Source organism: Lampetra planeri, chromosome 47, assembly GCF_965212315.1.
Source record: "Lampetra planeri chromosome 47, kcLamPlan1.2.h2, whole genome shotgun sequence".
Lineage (NCBI taxonomy): Eukaryota > Metazoa > Chordata > Hyperoartia > Petromyzontiformes > Petromyzontidae > Lampetra > Lampetra planeri.
In genome coordinates, this window is record NC_136153.1 from 134,603 (window position 1) to 157,562 (window position 22,960).

The 22,960-nt window shown below is 45.8% G+C and overlaps 1 protein-coding gene and 1 long non-coding RNA gene across 3 annotated transcripts in view; one reads left to right on the top strand and one right to left on the bottom strand.

Moving 5' to 3' along the window:
- LOC144733457 (uncharacterized) overlaps positions 1-22,960 on the bottom strand; it is a 186,333-nt gene that overhangs the window by 98,217 nt on the left and 65,156 nt on the right. For both annotated transcript variants that reach the window (XM_078615365.1, XM_078615364.1), the window contains exons 11-15: positions 14,043-14,199; positions 11,864-11,979; positions 10,030-10,144; positions 5,457-5,562; positions 3,527-3,754 (exon numbers count right to left, since the gene is read on the bottom strand). In XM_078615365.1, the coding sequence (XP_078471491.1) occupies positions 3,527-3,754; positions 5,457-5,562; positions 10,030-10,144; positions 11,864-11,979; positions 14,043-14,199 (722 nt within the window). The remainder of the gene's footprint in view (positions 1-3,526; positions 3,755-5,456; positions 5,563-10,029; positions 10,145-11,863; positions 11,980-14,042; positions 14,200-22,960) is intronic.
- The window catches only part of LOC144733459 (uncharacterized), a 52,512-nt gene that overhangs the window by 24,061 nt on the left and 5,491 nt on the right, over positions 1-22,960 (top strand). The window lies entirely within an intron of this gene.

The window sequence follows — 22,960 nt, forward strand, 5'->3', positions numbered from 1 at the left end:
GCGGGGCCACCAAGGGAATTGCTGAATCTTGTGAATGTTGGACGGTGGCCGGCAGTATAGTGCCACGGTGGCAAGATGTTAACTACCTCGCCTTGTATACAGGAGGTCGTAGGTTCGATCCCAACCCTGACACCTGCTGTATATTTGGAGTTTGCATGTCTTTCTCCCCCCACGGTCGCATGGAATTTTCTTCGGGTCCTCCGGTCTTTTTCTCCACATTTAGAATCAAGATGCCTTAAGAGTATTTGGCTACAATAAATTTACACCTGATAATGCCGTTCGTTGAACAATAGTTTATAGCCAGGTTGCTTATTAAAAAGAGCTATATTGCACAGTGGGCACTTACATGGTAAAATTAAAATATATTGTTGGGGGTTTTCGGTAACGTCACGTAGAACAATTTTTTTTTACAAAAAAGTATCACATTTTGATCGCAACACAAGCAATCGTCATCAGGAGGAAAAAAGTGGGGGAAAGCTGCCGAGGCAGGCTGTTTTAAAGATTTGAAATGGGTGTAGCCCAAGGGTCAGAAACGAAGTGGGCGGGGCTAGTGATGTTAAAGTGAGAAATTTGCATGTTAATGTAAGATCGGAGGGCGACTTCCACGCCGAGGGCGCAGAAGTGGCAATTGTAATGTGAGAGATTAGCATGTTAATGTAAGATCGCAGAGCCGCCGCCAGGTGGAGGACGTGAGCGACGGTGGCTGCGTGTGACACATTTAACCTGTTAATGTAAAATCAGAGTCAAAAATAACAACGAACATCGGAAGGTAGGATGGAAACATCACAGCCAGTTATGACTTAAACTGGTTAATAACGTCTTTCCAATGATTGCTCAGTTTGTACCCATCTTCCCGGTTGAAATTGTGTCTGTGTCTATATATCTGGATGGCTTCATGAATGAATCTTTAATAGCCAGTGGGTTTGCAAAGTACCTTCGTCTTGGGGAAATCTATTTTCGTGTGAGCCCACGGCATTAAAACAATGATCAGCCACGGCCGAGGTATTGGTCCTACCGTGTTTCAGATCTGCCTTATGTTCACGAACACGGTCCGAGACATGTCGCTTAGTTTCCCCAATGTAACTGCTGCCGCAGATACAGCTTAGTTTGTAGATGCCGGGATATTGCATGTCAGGAATTTTGTCCTTCACAAATGGGATCAGGTCACAAATTTTGGACCAAATCTTCAATGATTGCAATGGTGTTGGGCACAGGAACTTGCTAGACCACCCAGATTGTATGGCTTACCAAAAATCCATAAAGGAACACCTCTCAGTCCTTTCGTCTCCCCCATTGACTCACCCACCTACAAACTGGCAATCATTGAAGATTTGCCTCACCAACACTTACTTCACCTGGAATGGAACATTCTACAAACAAGTTGAAGGTATCCCAATGGATTCTCCCTTATCTCCAGTTGTAGCCAATGTTTTCATGGAAAAATTTGAGACAGATGCCATCCAGGCATCCACTCTACATCCATCCTTGTGGAAGAGGTACGTAGATGACACATATTCGTCATCTGGCCACATGGTCTACCAGCTCTGGACCAATTCTTCAACCACATCAATTCCATACTCCCAGCTATCAAATTAACCATGGAGGTGGAAAAGGATGGCAAGTTACCATTACCCATTCAGACGCTGTTTTTCCGACAGACCTGTTCTTCACCTGAGGACGGCTGCTTGCGTTGTGGCCGAAACGTCGTGAGAATTATTTTGTCATGTTTTATTTTTATTATTATTTTATTTCCCTTCTACGTGACTTTACCGAAAGAACCAAGAAGATGAATCCCTGCAGTCACGAAAGCTTTAAATCGAAGTTACCATTCTTGGATGTTTTAATCGAAAAGAGACCAGATGGCTCAATGGGACACTCTCTACAGGAAAGCCACCCATACACGGATGCCTACCTAAAACCTGACTCCCACCAACATCCATCGCAGAAGAATTTCGTCATCAAAACTTTACACCAACGAGCTCGATGTATTTCCGACCATCATCACCGAGCCAGTGAACTGGAACACGAACACCAAGCTCTCAAGATGAATGCATATTCAGACTACACAATCCGTAAAGCTATTACCCCAACCGCTGAGAAAGAGCCATATGAGGACCCAATCAAAACCATCACCTTGCCATACATAGCAGGGGTCACCAAAATATTTCCAAAATCATGAGCAAACACAAGATCCAGGTACGATTCAACACAGTACATACAATTCGTGATTTGATTACATCTGTGAAGGATGTAATCCCTGACATGCAATACCCCGGTGTCTACAAACTAAGCTGTGTCTGCGACAGCTGTTACATTGGGGTAACAAAGCGACATGTCTCGGACACTGTTCGTGAAAACAAAGGCAGATCTGAAACACAGTGGGATCAATACCTCGGCTGTGGCTGATCATTGTTTTAATGCGGTGGGCTCACACAAAATAGATTTCTCCAAGACGAAGGTACTTTGCAAACCCACTGGCTATCAACAAAGATTCGTTCATGAAGCCATCCAGATATATAGACACAGACACAATTTCAACTGAGAAGATGGGTACAAACTGAGCAATCATTGGAAGGACGTTATTAACCAGTTTAAGTCATAACTGGTTGTGATGTAACCATCCTACCTTCTGATGCTAGTTGTTATTTTCGACTCTCTGATTTGACATTAACAGGTTAAATGTCTCACACTAACACAGCCACCACTCGCGTCCTGGACGTGGTGACGGCTCTGCGATCTTACATAAACATGCAAATTTCTCACTTTAACATCACTAACCCCGCCCACTTCATTTATGACCCTTGGGCTACACCCATTTTAAATCTTTAAAACAGCCTGCCTCAGCATTCCCCCTCTTTTTTCCTCCTGATGACACCTACATTAACATGCTAATATCTCACATTACAATAGCCACCTCCGCATCCTCGGCGTGGAAGTTGCCCTCCGATCTTACATTAACATGCAAATTTCTCACTTAACATCACTAGCCCCACCCACTTCGTTTATGAACCTTGGGCTACACACATTTCAAACCTTTAATACAGCCTGCCTTAGCAGCTTTCCCCCTTTTTTCCCCTTGATGACGATTGCTTGTGTTGTGCGATCGAAAAGTCGTAGTTTTTGTATTTTATGTTTTTCTATGTGACTTTACTGAAAGACCCAAAGAATATGAATTCCTGCAGTCGCGAAAGCTTTAAGTCAACATTTAAAATGAAAATAGTTAAATTTTAGTTTACAGTTGGGTGAGTGGGTGGTTGAGTGCATAGGTAGGTGGGTGAGTGGGTGGTGGGTGGTTGGGTTAGTAGGTGAGGGGCTGGGTGAATGAGTTGTTGGTTGGATGAGTTGTTCAGTTAGAGATTGAGTGGGTCGCAGTGAGAGTGGGTGGGTTGTTGGGTGGGTGAGTGAGTTAGTGAGTGGGTGTGTAGGTTTATAGCAGTTCGTATAGGAAAAAGAGAAACGCAATAAACACGTCACCACGCAATATCGCGCACGCACACACGGAGACGAGCCGAACGGTGATGCTCACGTGGGTAGGAAATTTCTGAGCGCTTCATCGGGCTGCAGATAGAAGGAGGCGGGGGACCTGATGAAGGAGACGAAGGCGTGAGTTGGCGTCGTCGGTGTCGTCCTGCCGCGGCGAGCTCGGTCCGACCAACACACGGCCGCAGCCTCTACGCTACATGGCCCCTCCGGCACGTCCGCCTGCACCGCCGCTCTTTCTTTCGCCAACTTCAACTCCTCCATGGACACCGAGCTGCGGTAACCCAAAGGAATAAACACCCCACGCTCTACAAGTCGCGAATAAAATACACTGGTAACAGTCCGTGTACTCCTGTAACGCCGCGTGTTTCTTTCATAATGCGGATTGGATACAACGCGATGCATGTTCCCTCCGGGTCCTCCGGTTTTTCATTCCACATTCATATTTTATAACGCGGATGCGAATTGCATGTAAAGCGATCGAGTGAACTACATCATCACACAAGGCATTGGGATGCTGCTGGATGCTTTCTGATGCTACCCACACGCCTCAGTCTTTATTCAGCCTGCATGCATCTCACGTGTGATCGTGGACTGTTTCTTTCCCAAATATGTCTCGCTTTGCACGCAACTTTGTCGATTATAAATACAATCCCTTAATTCCCATAGAATCAACGGTTGTTATTATAACGTGATTTTTCCATAACCCGGTGTTCTTCAGGAACGTAACTACCATCACATTATAGAACACGACTGTATAGATTTGTTTCCTCGAAATTTCCAACATCTTGAGTCTCGGTGCATCACTGTTTGTTGCCGTTGTTGGTGTTGTTTAAGGCACACAAACAGACACACTTGAGTGCACGAGAGCTCCAGAGCAACTCAAAGCTCAAAATACAAAAAATACGTAAGGTGTAAGACAGGCAAAGTCCTAATTGTTCAATTATAAATCACAGATGTCGCCTGAAGACGATTACTTGTGTTGCTATTGAAAGATCGTGATATTGTTATTATTTAGATTATTTTTTTCATCTACGTGGCTTTACCGAAAGACCCAAATAATATTAATTCCTGCAGTCACGAAAGCTTTAAGTCAATTTGGTGCTAATTTAGCCTTGACATGAATGGGGATTATGTCCAGACAATCCAGGAACCCATCCATAGCATCCACATTCATTTCAATGGCAAGTCCTGTATCGCCATTCAAATGAATGGAATTCTGCCAGAACAGCAAAATGTAAAAAATGAGAAAAAGCACCTTAGCAGAGGATGTGGCATCCAAGAAAACAGGTTCACAGAATTCCACCCAACAGATAAGTAAAGTTTCAAAATTGCAAGTGCATACTTTCCTCTGCTCCACACTCAAAACTCACACTTATTGTTCAATAGCACACCCCTCGACCCCTTTATCTCCCCCTCTTAACCACCACCATTACTTTTCCCTCTTCATATTCTCATATGGCTTTCACTCATTGTCCCATTAATTCAATCCATGCATCATCATTGACTGCCACCAATTTTGCTTTCACCAAATTCCCGCATCATCACAGATTAGCTCCCCATTGCTTCCTCTCATCTATTTAATTCACCTCATCTCCACCATTACATTAATACGTTGTTGTCCCATTGTTACTTAATTGTAAAGTGCCTTAGTTAAGGCACTATATAAATTCCTTAAAGATGAGATTAGTATGCAAACAATGTTCAGGTCAGAGATTTGTGCTAAAGATACTTATTTATGAATACATTTCGAGAAACCTCCCAGCTTGCTCAAGTGCGGCTTGGGAGTTTTTCCCGGTGTGTGACGTTTCTACCGTTTTCCTCAGAGCCGTAATTTTATGATAAATTGCGTAACACTGATCTTGCCAAGTGGCGATGAGAAGAAAAGCCAGCACTGTCGGCTGGTGGGGGCTGAGGTACTGCTGAGAGGCTTCGCGTCCGCGTTGGGCGATGGCATTTGCACCCAAAGTCCATACCAGAGTCCAAGATGTTGAGCGAAGCCCTCATCCACCAGTATCTTGCTCAACAACTGGGCCGGTTCAACAAAGAGGTGCATGGACACGTGATTGCCACTTCTGTTATCTGGACGACGACACAACAACCACACACACATCACACAACGGGGAAGAAGACAGGAGTTTAAAAACATCTGGTCACACAGAAGGACTGTTACCTCATAGCAAAGACGGAACAGGTGTGAACAAGAGAAATATCCTGGACCCAACTAAGGAATGTAATGAATATTCCAAGGTCAAGGTTAAATATTAACTGGGGTTGAGATGACAGCTACAGTTTCTCGGTCTGAAAGGGAAGCCAGAAAAAACTCAATGATTGGGACATATAACAAGCAAAAGCAGGAGACGATGCAGGCTAAATTGACAGGCATGAGGCAAGACATTAGATTGGTTTCAGCAGTCACAATTATTGGAAAAAAGCAGGCAGGACAAAAACTGCAGGACAGGTAACTTCTTAAGATAATTAAGATAATGTATGATTATAATTCTAAATCATCATTATACGTATAATTACACATGGTGAGTGTACTGCTGTCACTTTCAAGTGATAAGCACACTGCGTGTCACGTTCAAGTGGTGAGCGCACTGCTGTCACATACTCTTAGGTTCTTTCGGTAAAGTCACGTAGGTATAAAATAAATCAGGACGTTTCGGGTGCAACACAAGCGTCCGTCATCAGGTGGGACGACAGCAAGAAACAATTGCTTAAGTGGGCAAAAGGGCTGCTGCAACAAGAGGCCATATAGGCAAGAGAAGGAGGGGAGGAGCCAGGGAGGAGAGACAGGGAGGGTGGGGATGTGAGGTAGGGGGAGTGGAGGCTACAAGCAAGACACTTTTAAGATATTTTCTTGTTCATGTTTTTGTTTTTAAATCCTTTATATTAAGTTCGCTTGCTTGCTTGCGTGCTTGCTTGCTTGCTTACGACCGTGCAAATCTTTCGGTCGTTTTTTAACCCACTTCCCGTAATCCAATCGAGCTGACATTTTCCACACAGACTCGTTGTGCGAGACAATTAATGTTCGTGAAAAAAATATTTCAAAAATTTTACACTTTTTAGGCAAAAAAAATTTATTTTACATATATTCAAATAGAACTCATTCATGGCTTTGGCTGAACGTCACAGTATAAGAGCCCAGAGCGTAACCCCTCCACAGGCCGTGGCGGAGTAGCGCAGTTGGTAGCGCCCTCGCTTCCCATGCCAAAGGTTGCGGGATCGATCCCCGCGTCCTCCACAGGCGAATATATTTTTAAATCCTTTATATTAAGTTCGCTGCCACGCGTATAAAGGATTTATAGTGAAAAACTTTGTTTTTACGGGTTATACTTATTTGTTTGTTGCGGTTGCACCCGATTCAAGAGCCGAATGGCTCATAGGGCTATACCAAATAAATGAAAGTGAAACTACAACAAGCACGGCATTTTATGCCGGGGTGGGGAGGGGAAGTGGGCGGGGCTGGGAGTGAGAGAGTTAGGATCCAGGGAGGAGAGACAGGGAGGGTGGGGGTGTGGGTAGGCCTCGACAAGGTAAGGTAATTTACTAGTTTTACTGGGTAAAAGGGTAAAGGTAAAGGGTAAAGGTGTCGACATGCCAAGGGGTAAGGTAAAGGGTAGGGTAAAGGTAGCTCGGAAGAATTACCCGGTCGGTTAAAGGTAGCGCGAAGTATTACCCGGTAAATACGGTACCTTGTTAACCACTAAAAGCTCCGTGGCGCAGTCCGTAGCCTCCATTTAATAAGTAATATTTTTTAAAAAACTTTTTAAAAACACGCTTTATTGAAATGTACGAGTAATGGCAGAACTGCACGACTCCAGGAAGTGGCCCCAAAGCTTGCCATAACGTAAGGGACCGTGGCCAATTACAGCCAACGTCAGTTGACCGTGGACAATTAGACCCAAGCCGAAAAATAACATATAAAAAAGAATGTTTAAAAACATATTTTTCATGATAGAATATAGTGTTGTCACCAGTATGACATAAGTATACCAAGTTTGCAGTCGATACCACATTGGGAAGTGGGTTAAAATTGAGTTACAAGATTAAGCATACAACAACGACAACAACAGAGTTCAAAGAAAGCGTGTAAAATTGGAATCGAGAGTATTCTATATGTATAAAGCGCTCTACCTAGCATGTACCGTTATAAACTTTTTTCATGTGTAGTACCCCAGTAATTACCCTGTCATTTGTATGGGGTAAGGGTAAAAGGTGGGGTAAAGGGAGGCTCGTTGCTTTTTACCTTACCTAGATAAAGGGTAAAAGGTAATGGTAGAGAGATTGTATTGTAGTAAGGTAAAAGGTAGGGTAAAGGTAGGCTCGTTGTTTTTACCTTTTACCTTACCTTGCCGAGGCCTAGGTGTGGGGTAGGGGGAGTGGCGGACACAAGCACGGCAACAAATGCCGGGGTGGGGAGGGGAAGTGGGCGGGGCTTGGAGTGGGAGGGTTAGGAAACTGGAGATGTATATATCCGCATCTGCAGTTTCCTAACCCTCCCACTCCCAGCCCCGCCACCCTTCCCGGCATTTTTTGCTTGTGTCCTCCACTCCCCCTACCCCACACCCCCACCCTCCCTGTCTCTCCTCCCTGGCTCCTCCCCCCCTTCTCTTGCCTATATGGCCTCTTGTTGCAGCAGCCCTTTTGCCCACTTCAGCAATTGTTTCTTGTTGTGGTTGTCCCACCTGATGACGGACGCTTGTGTTGCGCCCGAAACGTCGTGATTTCATTTATACCTACAGTGAGGGAAAAAATAATTTGATCCCCTGCTGATTTTGTACGTTTGCCCACTGACAAAGAAATGATCAGTCTATAATTTTAATGGTAGCTTTATTTCAACAGTGAGATACAGCACAACAAAAAAATCTAGAAAAACGCATGTCAAAAATGTTATAAATTGATTTGCATTTGAGTGAGGGAAATAAGTATTTGACCCCTCTGCAAAACATGACTTAGTACTTGGTGGCAAAACCCTTGTTGGAAATCACAGAGGTCAGACGTTTCTTGTAGTTGGCCACCAGGTTTGCACACATCTCAGGAGGGATTTTGTCCCACTCCTCTTTGCAGATCTTCTCCAAGTCATTAAGGTTTCGAGGCTGACGTTTGGCAACTCGAACCTTCAGCTCCCTCCACAGATTTTCTATGGGAATAAGGACTGGAGACTGGCTAGGCCACTCCAGGACCTTAATGTGCTTCTTTTTGAGCCACTCCTTTGTTGCCTTGGCCGTGTGTTTTGGGTTATTTTCATGCTGGAATACCCATCCACGACCCATTTTCAATGCTCTGGCTGAAGGGAAGGAGGTTCTCACCCAAGATTTGACGGTACATGGCCCCGTCCATCGTCCCTTTGATGCGGTGAAGTTGTCCTGTCCCCTTAGTAGAAAAACACCCCCGAAGCATGTTTCCACCTCCATGTTTGATGGTGGGGATGATGTTCTTGGGGTCATAGGTAGCATTCCTCCTCCTCCAAACACGGCGAGTTGAGTTGATGCCAAAGAGCTCCATTTTGGTCTCATCTGACCACAACACTTTCACCCAGTTGTCCTCTGAATCATTCAGATGTTCATTGGCAAACTTCAGACGGGCATGTATATGTGCTTTCTTGAGCAGGGGGACCTTGCGGGCGCTGCAGGATTTCAGTCCTTCACGGCGTAGTGTGTTACCAACTGTTTTCTTGGTGACTATGGTCCCAGCTGCCTTGAGATCATTGACAAGATCCTCCCGTGTAGTTCTGGGCTGATTCCTCACCGTTTTCATTATCATTGCAATGCCACGAGGTGAGATCTTGCATGGAGCCTCAGGTGGAGGAAGATTGACAGTTCTTTTGTGTTTATTCCATTTGCGAATAATCGCACCAACTGCTGTCATCTTCTCACCAAGCTGCTTGGCGATGGTCTTGTAGCCCATTCCAGCCTTGTGTAGGTCTACAATTTTATCCCTGACATCCTTGGAGAGCTCTTTGGTCTTGGCCATGGTGGAGAGTTTGGAATCTGATTGATTGATTGCTTCTGTGAACAGGTGGCTTTTATACAGGTAACAAGCTGAGATTAGCACTCCCTTTAAGAGTGTGCTCCTAATCTCAGCTCGTTACCTGTATAAAAGACACATAGGAGCCAGAAATCTTTCTGATTGAGAGGGGGTTAAATATTTATTTCCCTCATTAAAATGCAAATCAATTTATAACATTTTTGACATGCGTTTTTCTGGATTTTTTTGTTGTTATTCTGTCTCTCACTGTTCAAATAAACCTACCATTAAAATTATAGACTGGTCATTTTTTTGTCAGTGGGCAAACGTACAAAATCAGCAGGGGATCAAATACTTTTTTCCCTCACTGTACGTGACTTTACCGAAATAACCTAAGAGTATGGATCCCTGCAGTCAAGAAAACTTCAAATCTAGAGTGCATGTCAGGTTCAAGTGGTGAGTGTACTGCATGTCAGGTTCAAGTGGTGAGTGTACTGCATGTCAGGTTCAAGTGGTGAGTGTACTGCATGTCATGTTCAAGTAGAGCCAAGCAATACGTTGCTATGGATTACACACTGGTAACCAAAGACCACAGGTGTTTGTTGTCCACTATCTGGTGGAAGCGTTCCACGGCCGCCACCGTCCAGCACTCTCCGTCTGCATGGATGTCCGCCAGAGAGCACGGCACCGCCTGGATAGCACAGCGCCACGTGGGGCATCGCCACACATTCCCACACGCAGCCGATTGTCACAACAGACAATGCAACAACGACGGGGGTGGAGGTAGCTGGCAGAAGCAATACAGGGTAGTTGGGTATTGGCAAAAAGGCCTTTCTCTTCTCACATATTTAAAACACCTCTAATTGAAAAAATTATATATATTTAAACTATTTCTAATTTTACCATTTAAGGCTCACTGTTCTATACAGCTCTTATTCAGAAGGGACCTAGCTATCACAAATGATAGCTCAAAGCGGCTGACTTATCACATGGAAATGGAAAGCAGCTCAAATACTCTAAACGCTGTGTCGTTGATTCTAAATGTGGAGGGGAAAACCAGGAGGGACTCAGAGAAAAATCCACGCAAACACGGAGAGAGAGACATGCAAACTCCAAATATATACAACAAGCGTCATCAGGGTCGGGATTGAACTCACAACCTCTTGCATACCAGGCGAGGTAATTAACATCTTCTAACCACCGCGGCACCCTTGACCTTTAGGATCACAATCTTAAAAGAGCCGTGTCCTACTGGGGGCCTCATTTCTTTAGCCACTTGGTCATCCTAGACAATGTGCGGTGTGTTTCAGGAAAGTTACACAATACAAGGGTGAGCGCATTCCTCAATGCTGCTCTAGACACTGCAGGAGAGCCATGCAGAGATTCTGACCCTTTAAATGTTAATTCTTGCCTCACGGGCATCGATTGTTGAAAACCTAAACAGACTATTCTAGATTTGAAGCTTTCGTGACTGCAAGGAATCATCTTCTTAGGTTTTTTCGGTAAAGTCACGTAGGTAAAACATCAAAATGAATGAAAATAAAATAAAATAAATTAAAATAAAAAATCACGACGTTTCGGAGGCAACACAAGTCTCCGTCATCAGGTGGGACCGTCACAGCCAGATTAGCTGCATGTGTATTAGAGCTTCCCTCCCCCTCTCTGCCCATTGTGTTGGCGTGTGCGACAGTTGGCCGCTTGCGCATAATCGCTCCATTGTGTTGGCGTGTGCAGTAATTAGCCGCTTGCGCACAATCGCTTGCACGCCGTCGCCCACCCTTTTGGCCTCGCCCCCCCTCCCTCCCGATACGTTCCATTCATTGGCTACCATAGTCTGATGAGCTCCCCCCTCCCTCTCCTCCCCCCCTCAACTCGCTTTTAAGGGATTACATCTTGAATCATTGCCTCACTTGATGCAGCTAATCTGGCTGTGACGGTCCCACCTGATGACGGAGACTTGTGTTGCCTCCGAAACGTCGTGATTTTTTATTTTAATTTATTTTATTTTATTTTCATTCATTTTGATGTTTTACCTACGTGACTTTACCGAAAAAACCTAAGAACCTAAACAGACTCTCGGAATACCGCCGTATGTGATATTTCTCCAAATAAACAGTGAGGTCAGTTTAACGAGTAGGCTTTCGCGACCAATATCATTTATAAGAGGTTAACCCGCCACCACCCGACACAGCCTATTAGTAACGTTTGTGACGTAAACAAAACGTGACAATTAGTTACTAGTTCAGCACACCGGTGTGTTGGAGAGTAAATCCACATTTATAATTTGACTACCGTGATGTTTCGCCAGTAATTACATTAAGCTATCATCAGATTGTTGGTACAGTCCTCTGTACCATGGGGCCATGTGTAGTAGGTTTATACCTTGGGTAAATGCAAGTTTTTTAATTACCAGCTCTGGCAATTGTAGAAACGAGTTGTCCAGTTTGCGTATGCAGGACACCGAGGTGCGCTCCGTGTTCCCATAGTCAACGTATCTCACCTCCACATCTCCCTTGCCTGGTAAACCTACGGGGGGAGGGGTTACGCACAGCAGCACCACCAACTTTGCAGTCACGAGCCAGCCATGTCTATCTACGTCAGTGGTTTTTAAACTGGGGGTGCGAGATGCCCTTTCTGAGGATGCGAGACATGGCCAGATTTTTTTAGAAGTTAAATCATCGAAAACACAAATTAAGCATGGGCACATAAGTATAACTACTATGTTTCTTCAAACCCCATGCGTTTATTAACATTATATATTATTTTACGATTGAGAACCAAAGGGGTGCAGGCTGCAGTAAAGGTTAACAACCATTGCTCTGTCAGGACAACGCGCAATGTGAGATCTCATTAAGTAAAGAATAAGAAAAAAATTACTATGTTAGACTACTTTTTGTGTTAAATAATTAGATAAATAAAAATTGTAAGAGTTAATATACAGCCCCCTTTTATATTTCCACTGCTGGATGAAAGCCTCCCCAATTCTTTGTCAATCACTGGGACTGTTTGACCAATAGCCTACCATGCTGGTCAGGGCTCGCTTTTAAAGTGTGGGTTCAGGACCAGTTCAGGCCCTGGTGTTAAAACCATCTCCAGAAAATGTACTTAGATCATTTAGTTAAGAGAGAAGCTTTACGCACGTTCTAAATTACCGTATTCTCTCGAATGTAAAGAGGATTTTTTTTAATGTTATTTTAAAGCAATAGTTGAGGGCGTGTCCTGTAATCTGCTACAGTTACTTAACTCGGAACCCCGACGTGCCGAGTACAAACTGTGTTCAGCCTCCAGTCTCTGTCGCAAAATGGACTTTCACAAAAACACATCCATTATAACATATGGATTACTACCACAGCTCGTTCACCCAGGAACTCCTGAGCGAGTCTCAAGATAATTTTCCAGATCGGTACTAGCCAAGATCTTGCGGTATTAATAATCCCAACTTATCAGTGTGCATGTTTTTTTCAGCTATGGAAAAAAACGAGGGAATTTGAGGAAAGCCCCATCCATAAAAAGGGGGAAAACATACAAATTTCACATCCAGAGGCACCCTAGTCAGGAACAGAACCCAGGTCCCCTCCTATCTGTGAGGCACGAGTGAGTGATAGCACTTCGCCGCCCAACATCCATCAGTGTACCTGTGACGGTAGCGACATTTAAATTCTCAAAGTGGGGAGAGGAAGAATGGCTGTTTAATTTCCACGAGCACACGGAAACAATGTATCAACCCCAGCGCACCGATGAGCCAAACAGCCGCTCACATTGGCACTTGGAGTGCTTAGCATTGTCGTGCGAACACAGCGCTCTCCCGACAGAATCGCTAAGCCAGTTTTTCTTACAAGAATTTAAGAGACCCGTTTTATTTTGCAGTTGAGTTATTGTCTTTAAAATATTATTGAAAACATGCTAATACATCAAGTTATCGCACGCTTGTCAGCATATTTGCATGAGAAGCATATTGGGGAGGAGAGGTTAACGCACGGAACTCCGGGTAGTAAACCCAGCAGACCTGCGACCGGAGCCTTGGCCACGTCTGTAAGTGGCGAGTGATGTATCCAGTCCGGTCCCACTGCACCATTCCCTAGAATAGTGAAGTATGGAGGAACAAACCCCTTGGCCTAACATGGCGCACAAGGCTCTGATACATTAACGGATTGACAAAAGCATTTAAAATACTATATGGTAGCTTACGGAACACAGCCAAATCAAAGTTCAGATGAAAGATATTAGGATACAAGGTGGCAAGATGTTAACTTCCTCGCCTTGTATACAGGAAGTCGTGGGTTCGATCCCGACACTGACGCCAGCTGTATATTTGGAGTTGGCATGTTCTCCCCGTGGTTCTGTGAATTTTTCTCCGCATCCTCCGGTTGTCCCCTCCACATTTAGAATCAACATCACGCATTTAAGAGTATTTGGCTGCTATACATTTCCACACGATGAGATATAATTTATGATAGCCAGGTTGCTTCTGAAAAAGAGCTATATAGCTCAGCCTTATAAGTTGTATAGCTTATGCCCTAACACGTTTAATATTAACCCCACGTACCAAGCCAATCCGTGGCATTAGTGACTACCGGTTCCGCACATACCGATGATCTGGGCACGGTACCACTGCTGGTCTGCGCTGAATTGGGCAACACAAAGCTGCCCCACAGTGGCATGCACGACCCTCCAGTCCTTGCGGTAGTTCCGATAGAAGATTTGCAAAGTGCGCTTCAGCTCCAGCAAGCACTTCATTGTGCTCACCTGGAAAACACAAACGGCAAAGTATTTTGTTTTATGATGCAACGCAAGTTAAAGCCATTACAGGGTGCTAGTGAAAACCCCACTCCCCTGATACCAACTACAGCTGATCATCGATTATCCCCAGCATGATTATCCCCAGCACGATTATCCGGCTTCCAATATTATCCTGCGGTCCCGGGCCGATCTGGTGAGACCGGCAAAACCACTCCAATGGCTGTAATCAGTCCGGCAAACGGCACCATGTGCGCGACAAAAAAGTAACTATGTATGATTTCAGTGTTAAATATTTAAACAGTACTAGCGGGAAGCACCCGGCATTGCCCGGGGGAAAATATATTGAAAAACTTCTCAAAACTTAAAAAATAACATTAAAATGAATTTTTTTTTTTATCATTACCTCATTAATAAAAATTCAAATAAAAGACAACACGCGGTGGAAAAAAAACTTACGCTGGCGTGCCAAGATTCGATTCTTTAAATTGCGCAAAGGTATCGAAAGGTTGTAGATTTCTTTAGCATCTGCCTATTCCCGTTTAATCGATACCACAAACGCTCACCAGATATCGATTCTCGCCACACACTTCATTGTCATTTCTCCCCCCCCCCACCCAAAATACAAAAGTAAATTCTTATAAGTTTTACATTGTGTATAGTATGGGAGCTATCCACATGGCAAATAAAAAGTTTGTTACCTATTTCCCCCCCCCCAGCCGCACATTTGTGCGGGGTGTTGTGTCTCGCAGAGAGAAGGGACGATGTGTTGTTAAGAGCTGAGTTCGGTATGAACCGACAGAGTATCACTGAAAGTTTTATTCTACATTTATCTTGATGTTTTGAGTCGCTTTCAGAATTGAGGATTGCGATAAGTTGTATTGTACTAAGCTATCAGAGTTGTGTAAGAGGCGTGCTAATACAATTTACAAGTTTTGAGAGTGTGTGATCCAGCCAGCGACAAGCAGCTCACAGCAAGAGCCCTCTTGGAAGAAGGGTGAAGAGCACGAAAGTTGAGCAACGACAAGGCGAAGCCCTGAAGGAAGGGTGGGAGAGGCAACACTGAATGCCAGCGCGAAGCTGGCAGCTGCCCGCCAAAGGACAAAAAACAGAGCAGTGGAAAGAGCCTGAGCCAGCGCAGCCCTGAAGGGCGGGAGAGGCACCAGCGGGTGCCCGTGTGAAGCTGGTCGCTGCACGCCAAGGGCGAGGGCACGGAGTGAGCAAGGAGAGAGAACGGAGCAGGGGAAAGAGCCTGACCAGCCGCCCGTGAGGAAGAGAGCGCCGGCGAGAGCGCCGTGGGTTCGACCCGCACACACCGACCAGCACCAGCTGGGAACCAAGACAAGAGTGAGGAACAGCGACCACCGGACGAGCTGCTAGCGCTATCTGACGACAGAATCATCGCGCACCGGCGACGGCGAGCATTGCGCCAACTCAACCAGCAGTGGAGAGAGCTGCAGAGTGTTGGCACAGGCAAGAGCATCGTGTGTTCAATACACACACACACCGTCCCAGCGGCCCTGCTGGGAACCCGAGGTATTTTCAGCACAAGGAACGCCGTACCACGTAAGCCGCCAAGTCAACAAGTGGCAAAGAAGACGCACACACACAACATGCATATCGGGTGGTGCGCTAAATATCAGCCGATCGTGAAAAGAATTGCTGCCCGTCGAGTTACATGAATACAATTGTTTAGAAGCATTTTAGTCATTCGTTTTCGTTAATTGCGTAATCTTACCAATGAATTAATTGATAACTACTCTTGCTTTCAGGACATGTTTCTTTATTACTCTTCGTATGAATATTGTCACATACATTTTTAAGGACTTTTTCCCATCGCCGTGTATGCTTGCTTTATTCTGAGGAATTAACCAATTGTTCTGTTACCCAGTTAACAAACGTAACCATTGAGGGTTAAATGCACAGATCAATGAGGAGGACATCTCCAGGAGTACTGTGTTGACATACCTAGCATAAGAGTTTGCATATTAGAGTGTTATGTTTTTGTTAAGAGATTAACACAGAAGAGCCTGAGTGATGCCTTCCTAAGTTCAAGCATAATAATCTAAAATATAAGAACTGTATCCTGCCGAGAGATCTGAATTTTGAGACCTGACATAAACACACTAAAACATAATCAGTAAAAGTTTAAGCGAGAATCATTGTATTATCCTGAGTGACAATACAACCCTAGACAACGAGGCAGAGCCTAATTATCACAATTGCATACATTAGCATAATTACATACACTTGCATAACCTAATACAATCACACCTTCCTATTTATCATAAAATAATTTGCATAATGACATAAATGCGCATAATTTCGGATAATTACACATTTAGCGATTTTCATTTTTTTTTATTTGTATTAATTTTTCAAGACCCAATATATACAACAATATCTAGTAGTATCTGACTCTACAGTCGTATCTAGTGACGATAGTAGTCTAGTGACATCGCGGGATGTCACTGTGTAGTGCCGGCCCTAGAGAGGAACGGCGTGCGATGTATTGACATCGCGGACACCACTTGGATGTGGGTGCAGTACCAGCCCTAGAGGGGCTCGGTGAGCGCTGATCGAGAACGTTGGATGGCACCATGCTCGGCGTACAGTGCCGGCCCCTACAGGATAGGCTGTGACAGTGCCGGCCATGGAAATGGGGTTACTATAGGCCGTGGCACTCTGGTTGACCCCAGAGGACACGTGACCGGTTAAGTCTACACAGGGGCAACGGGTGGTCACGTGTCGGGGTCAAGATCCTGCTCGAGGATTCTGGAAGGTGGTCGTGGCCAAGGGCGGAGCCAGCTACACCTCACTCATCTCGTTCCGTCGGTTTTCATTCCCGTTGTGCATTGGTGTGAGAGGGTTCGGACTTGGATTGGGCCGCCTGGCCGCTCCGACCGGGTCAGTAGTCGGAGTTGGCCCATAGAGTAGGTGCCGCGACCGCAGGTTCATTCGCTGTTATCAGATTGTTAGAGGGGGTTGAAATAAGAATGCTTGTCGATACTGGTGTGTCGGTGACTATCATTTCCGAGTTGATTTTTAACATCTTGCCCCCTAAATGTTGTACCCTCTGTCCCGTCGAAAATCCATGCTTTGCCGCAAACGGCGGCTCGGTAGGCATCATTGGGAGAATAACAGCGGAGGTGTGCATTGCGGATATCAAATAGACGGGACCGGTTCTTGTATCGATGTCCCTTGCTATTCCTTGCTTGCTCGGGCCTGCCTTTCTGGGGAAGATGCCCCTGAAAATTTTGATTGATAAAGGGTGCCTTGAGTTACCATCCGGCCATCGATTTTTGCATTCTCCCACTCGGTTGTGCACAGCCAACGCTACCGTGCAAGCACTTACGTGTAAGACCGTAAAGATTCCCCCTGGCGTGCAAATGTTGGTTCCTTTATGATTGCAGAAGCCGCTATACCAGGAAGCGACTGCGGGAGGAATCCTCTTGGGTCCCTCAAATAAAGCCATTCGTGGGTTGACGTTAGTAGGGGCCCAAACGCTGGTATCCAACTATCAGGAACCCTATATTCCGGTCCTTAACGCAGGGTTAGACAAGTCGGTCATTCAAGAGGGCACCGTGCTAGCTCATGCGTCGCCAGTGCTTCATGAAGGGAGTATCGTTGGCAATGTGGGGGCCGTGTCAAATACGCGGCCGCAAAAGGATTCTGATGAGAGGTGGATGGATACGCTTTGTTCAGAAAATGTGGAATTGTCAGAGTTCCAGAGGGGGGAGTTGAGCGCACTCTTGCGTGAATTCTCTGATGTATTTAGCAAGGGAAAATTTGACAATGGTGGCACTGCGCCTCTGAGTCACCACATCGATACGGGCAACGCCGCTCCCATACGGCAGAATCCCTACCGGCTGAGCCCTACGGAAAAAACACGTACGGCTGACGGTTGATGAAATGTTAGCCGCAGATGTCATTTCGCCATCCACCAGCCCGTGGGGAGCCCCAATTGTTCTTGTTAAAAAAGCAGGATGGTAGCTTGCGCTTCTGTGTTGACTTCCGTAAACTTAAGATATCTGTTGATGATTCCCTTGATGCTCCAGCAGGAGCACATTACTTTTCTACTCTTCACCTCCTATCCGGATTTTGGCAGTTGCCACTAGATGAAGCCCTTAAGCCTAATACAGCCTTTCGTACACCACAAGGCTTATTCGAATTTAATCGGCTTCCAATGGGTCTTCACTCCGCGTCGACTACGTTCCAGCAATTGATGGAACTGGTTCTAGCTGGTCTCCAGTGGGACTCGTGCCCGATATATTTTGATGATGTTATTGTTTTCAGCCGTACGTTTAAAGAACACCTCGAATGCTTACGTGCTGTCTTTCTTAAAATGCGTGCGGCCAACCTCAAATTTAAACCACAGAAGAGTCACCTCCAAAAATCTGTTCGGTATCTTGGTCACAGTCCGTAAATCAGGTATTGTGACAGACCTGGACAAAACCGCGTGTGTTCGTACTTGGCCGACCCCCACGTCGGTGGGGGCGGTGTGGAGTTTCATAGGATTTGCATCCTATGACCTCCGTTTTGTCGCCGGGTTCGCTACCATTGCAAAACCTCTCCACGCCTTGATGGCAAAAGGTCAGAAATATCATTGGGGGGAGGAAGAGGAGGCCGCATTTGTTACGCTCCGGGATGGCTTGGTGAACCCCCCTTCCCCTCCGCTACCCCGACTTTTCCTTGTTGTTCGTCCTTAATACAGACGCTAGTAACACCGGACTTGGAGCTGTTCTATCTCAAGTTGTCAATGGCCTCGAGAGTGTTGTCGCATATGGAAGCAGAGTGCTGTCTCCGGCCGAACAATGGTACTGTGTCCCACACCTATACAATATCCCCTCATGCATCCACCACAGGGCGTGTATTGTACGCACCCCGCCCTGACAGTACATAGCGGGGTGTCCCTTGGCCTGGTGAGTTCCACTCCCGGCGGTACACGACTCGGTCGCTACACAGGTATCCCACATAAATGAGCTGGTTGCTCTGGACAGCCTTGGTCGATTTCCCACTACCCCTCGTGGGAATAAGTATTTGCTAGTGGGAGTCGGGTATCTTTAACGATGGCCGATGACCTGGCTGCTCCCCAACCAGTCGGAGGTGGCAATCATGGAAGCATTCCTCAATGGCTACGTGATGGATAAGGGTGCCCCCTGAGCGTCTTCTTACCATTCAGGGAGAAGAAGACGACCCCCCGATTGATGTCCAATTATGAGCCGCGCTAAACAAGGCTAAATAAAACATTTCTGACTTCATGCGCTTTACCCTTCAAAAGCTTTCAGAAGCGCGGGAGGCGTGAAGAGAAAATTACAATTCGCACCAATTGTCAAATGAGCGGCTTAGGTGTTCCCGTCCTTCCGCACATGAGTGGGTTTCTGGTGACAAAGCCTGGCTACATTGTCCACAGGTGCCAGTGGGTACGTTGCCCAAATTGTTTAAACCCTGGAGGGGGCCAGTTGATGTGATTCAGGTCCTTCGGCCCCAGTATGTTCAGATTCGTTTGGGTCGGCAGAGTTCGTTTGTACATCCATCGCGCCCTCAAGCCTTTCATCGCACCGCATGAATTCATTCCATCTCCACTTATAAAACTCAACGTTTAACCTACTCACGCCGGCTTGTGCCCGCTCTTAGTCGGCCATATTTGTGGAATACACCACGCCGCCGTTAACCCTGGCCATTGACCGAGCAACCCAACGTTCCTACCAGCTCCCTCCGCAGGAATGTGTTATTATAGCACTTTAGATAGTATTCTTGTAGCGCGGGCGGGGGGATAGTGGCAGCCCAGCCCTCAGCCTCGGCCGGCTGGGCAATCTAGTTGAGGCTGGGGGCTCTGCATGGGACTAGGCCTCACCACGCCACTGTCATGTGAGTACTTTGTGCTATCGAGTCGATATATACTGCTATAGAGTCAGCATGTACTACTGTAGTGATAGCAGGTACCACCACAGTCAGTATGCACTGCTGCAGTGATAGCAGGTTCCATCACCGTCAGTATGCACTGCTGTAGTGAAAGCAGGTACCACCATAGTCGCTATGCATTGCCGTGGTGATAGCAGGTACCACCAGTCGGTATGCACTGCTGTAGTGATAGCAGGTACCACCAGTCGGTATGCACTGCTGTAGTGATAGCAGGTATCACCACAGTCGGTATGCACTGCTGTAGTGATAGTAGATACTGTTATCAAGTTGGTAGATACTGCTATATAGAGTTATAAGATACAAAACAGTCAGTATATACCACTACGGTCAGTAAATACTGCTAACGTCAGTCGATACTACTATACAGTCAGTAGATACTACTACGGTCAGTAGCTACTGCTATAGAGTCAGTAGATACTACTATACAGGCAGTAGATACTGCTATAGCGTTAGTAGTTACTACTATAGTCAGTGGATACTACTAGAGTCAGCAGATACTACTATAGAGTTAGTTGTTACTACTGTAGTGGGTTCGAATTAGGTGCACACACACACAGCTTGGAGGCAACACTATTTATTAACGGTAAGTAACATAACGCTGTACATGAGGTGGTGACCACCTTCCTCAACTCACTAACACTCTGGAATGTGACACAGACTGGACCAGGCAGGCAACGGTCTGCCTGGCCCAGGACGACGACCCATGATGTCTTCACTTCGGAGTACAGTACAACAGCCTCGCTCTGCGTTCACACCACGCTTATATCTGCTTTGGCGTGGCTGGCTCCGCCCCAGCGTGGCTGGCTCTCTTCAGGCCACACCTCCCTTCCCAGGACACGCCTCACTTCCCCCACCTCTGGGAAGGTCCAGATCCCTCCACCACGTGACCCCCCCACCACGTGACCCCCCAGGCACCCCCTTGGGGCCCCCAGCCTTCATACAGGCCGACACAGTAGTGACCGTTCTATGTCACTACACTACTATAGAGTCACTCTTTGGTTCTTTCGGTAAAGTCACGTAGAAAGAAATTAAATCAAATAATAATAGAACTAGCAGGAAGTACCTGGCATTGCCCGGGTCTTAAAAATATTTCAAAACAACTCTTAAAAATGTAACAGCAGTGCTATGATTACAGCATTGCATACCGACTGTGGTGGTACCTGCTTTCACTGCAGCAGTGCATACTGTGGTGGTACCTGCTATGATTACAGCAGTGCATACCGACTGTGGTGGTACCTGCTATGATTAAAGCAGTGCATACTGACTGTGGTGGTACCTGCTATGATTACAAAAGTGCATACCGACTGTGGTGGTACCTGCTATCACTACAGTAGTACATGCTGACTCTATAGCAGTATATATCGACACGATAGCACAAAGTACTCACCTGACAGTGGCGTGGTGAGGCCTAGTCCTGTGCGGTGATACCTGCTATGATTACATCAATGAATACCGACTGTGGTGGTACCTGCTATGATTACAGCAGTGCATACCGACTGTGGTGGTACCTGCTACATCTAGCGACTGAATAGTAGTAATAACTGCACGCATCGGGGTGGGGGAGACATCACACAGTGAAGATTTTTGTAGAATTTTTAACGCGAAATAAAATGTTACCCCACCCCCCCCACCAAAGGCGCGTGAGTTGGTATGGTCGGATGCGCGTGATAAATAAATAAAGAAAATGTCTACTGCCTAGAGTGCTAGCATCTAGCAACTGTATATATTAGTAACTGCACGCATCGGGGTGGGGGGGGGACATGACACAGTGAAGAATTTACGTCAGCGTTTAGTGTACAGTGAGGGAAAAAAGTATTTGATCCGCTGCTGATTTTGTACGTTTGTCCACTGACAAAGAAATAATCAGTCTATAATTTTAATGATAGGTTTATTTGAACAGTGAGAGACAGAATAACAACAAAAAAATCCAGAAAAACGCATGTCAAAAATGTTATAAATTGATTTGCATTTTAATGAGGGAAATAAGTATTTGACCCCCTCTCAATCAGAAAGATTTCTGGCTCCCAGGTGTCTTTTATACAGGTAACGAGCTGAGATTAGGAGCACACTCTTAAAGGGAGTGCTCCTAATCTCAGCTTGTTACCTGTATAAAACACACCTGTTCACAGAAGCAATCAAGCCAATTCCAAACTCTCCACCATGGCCAAGAGCTCTCCAAGGATGTCAGGGAGAAGATTGTAGACCTACACAAGGCTGGAATGGGCTACAAGACCATCGCCAAGCAGCTTGGTGAGAAGGTGACAACAGTTGGTGCGATTATTTGCAAATGGAAGAAACACGAAATAACTGTCAATCTCACTCGGCCTGGAGCTCCATACAAGATCTCACCTCGTGGACTTGCAATGATCATGAGAACGGTGAGCAATCAGCCCAGAACTACACGGGAGGATCTTGTCAATAATCTCAAGGCAGCTGAGACCATAGTCACCAAGAAAACAGTTGGTAACACACTACGCCGTGAAGGACTGAAATCTTGCAGCGCCTGTAAGGTCCCCCTGCTCAAGAAAGTACATATACATACCCGTCTGAAGTTTGCCAATGAACATCTGAATGATTCAGAGGACAACTGGGTGAAAGTGTTGTGGTCAGATGAGACCAAAATGGAGCTCTTTGGCATCAACTCAACTCGCCATGTTTGGAGGAGGAATGCTGCCTATGACACCAAGAACACCATCCCCACCATGAAACATGGAGATGGAAACATTATGCTTTGGGGGTGTTTTTCTGCTAAGGGGACAGGACAACTTCACCGCATCAAAGGGACGATGGACGGGGCCATGTACCATCAAATCTTGGGCGAGAACCTCCTTCCCTCAGCCAGGAC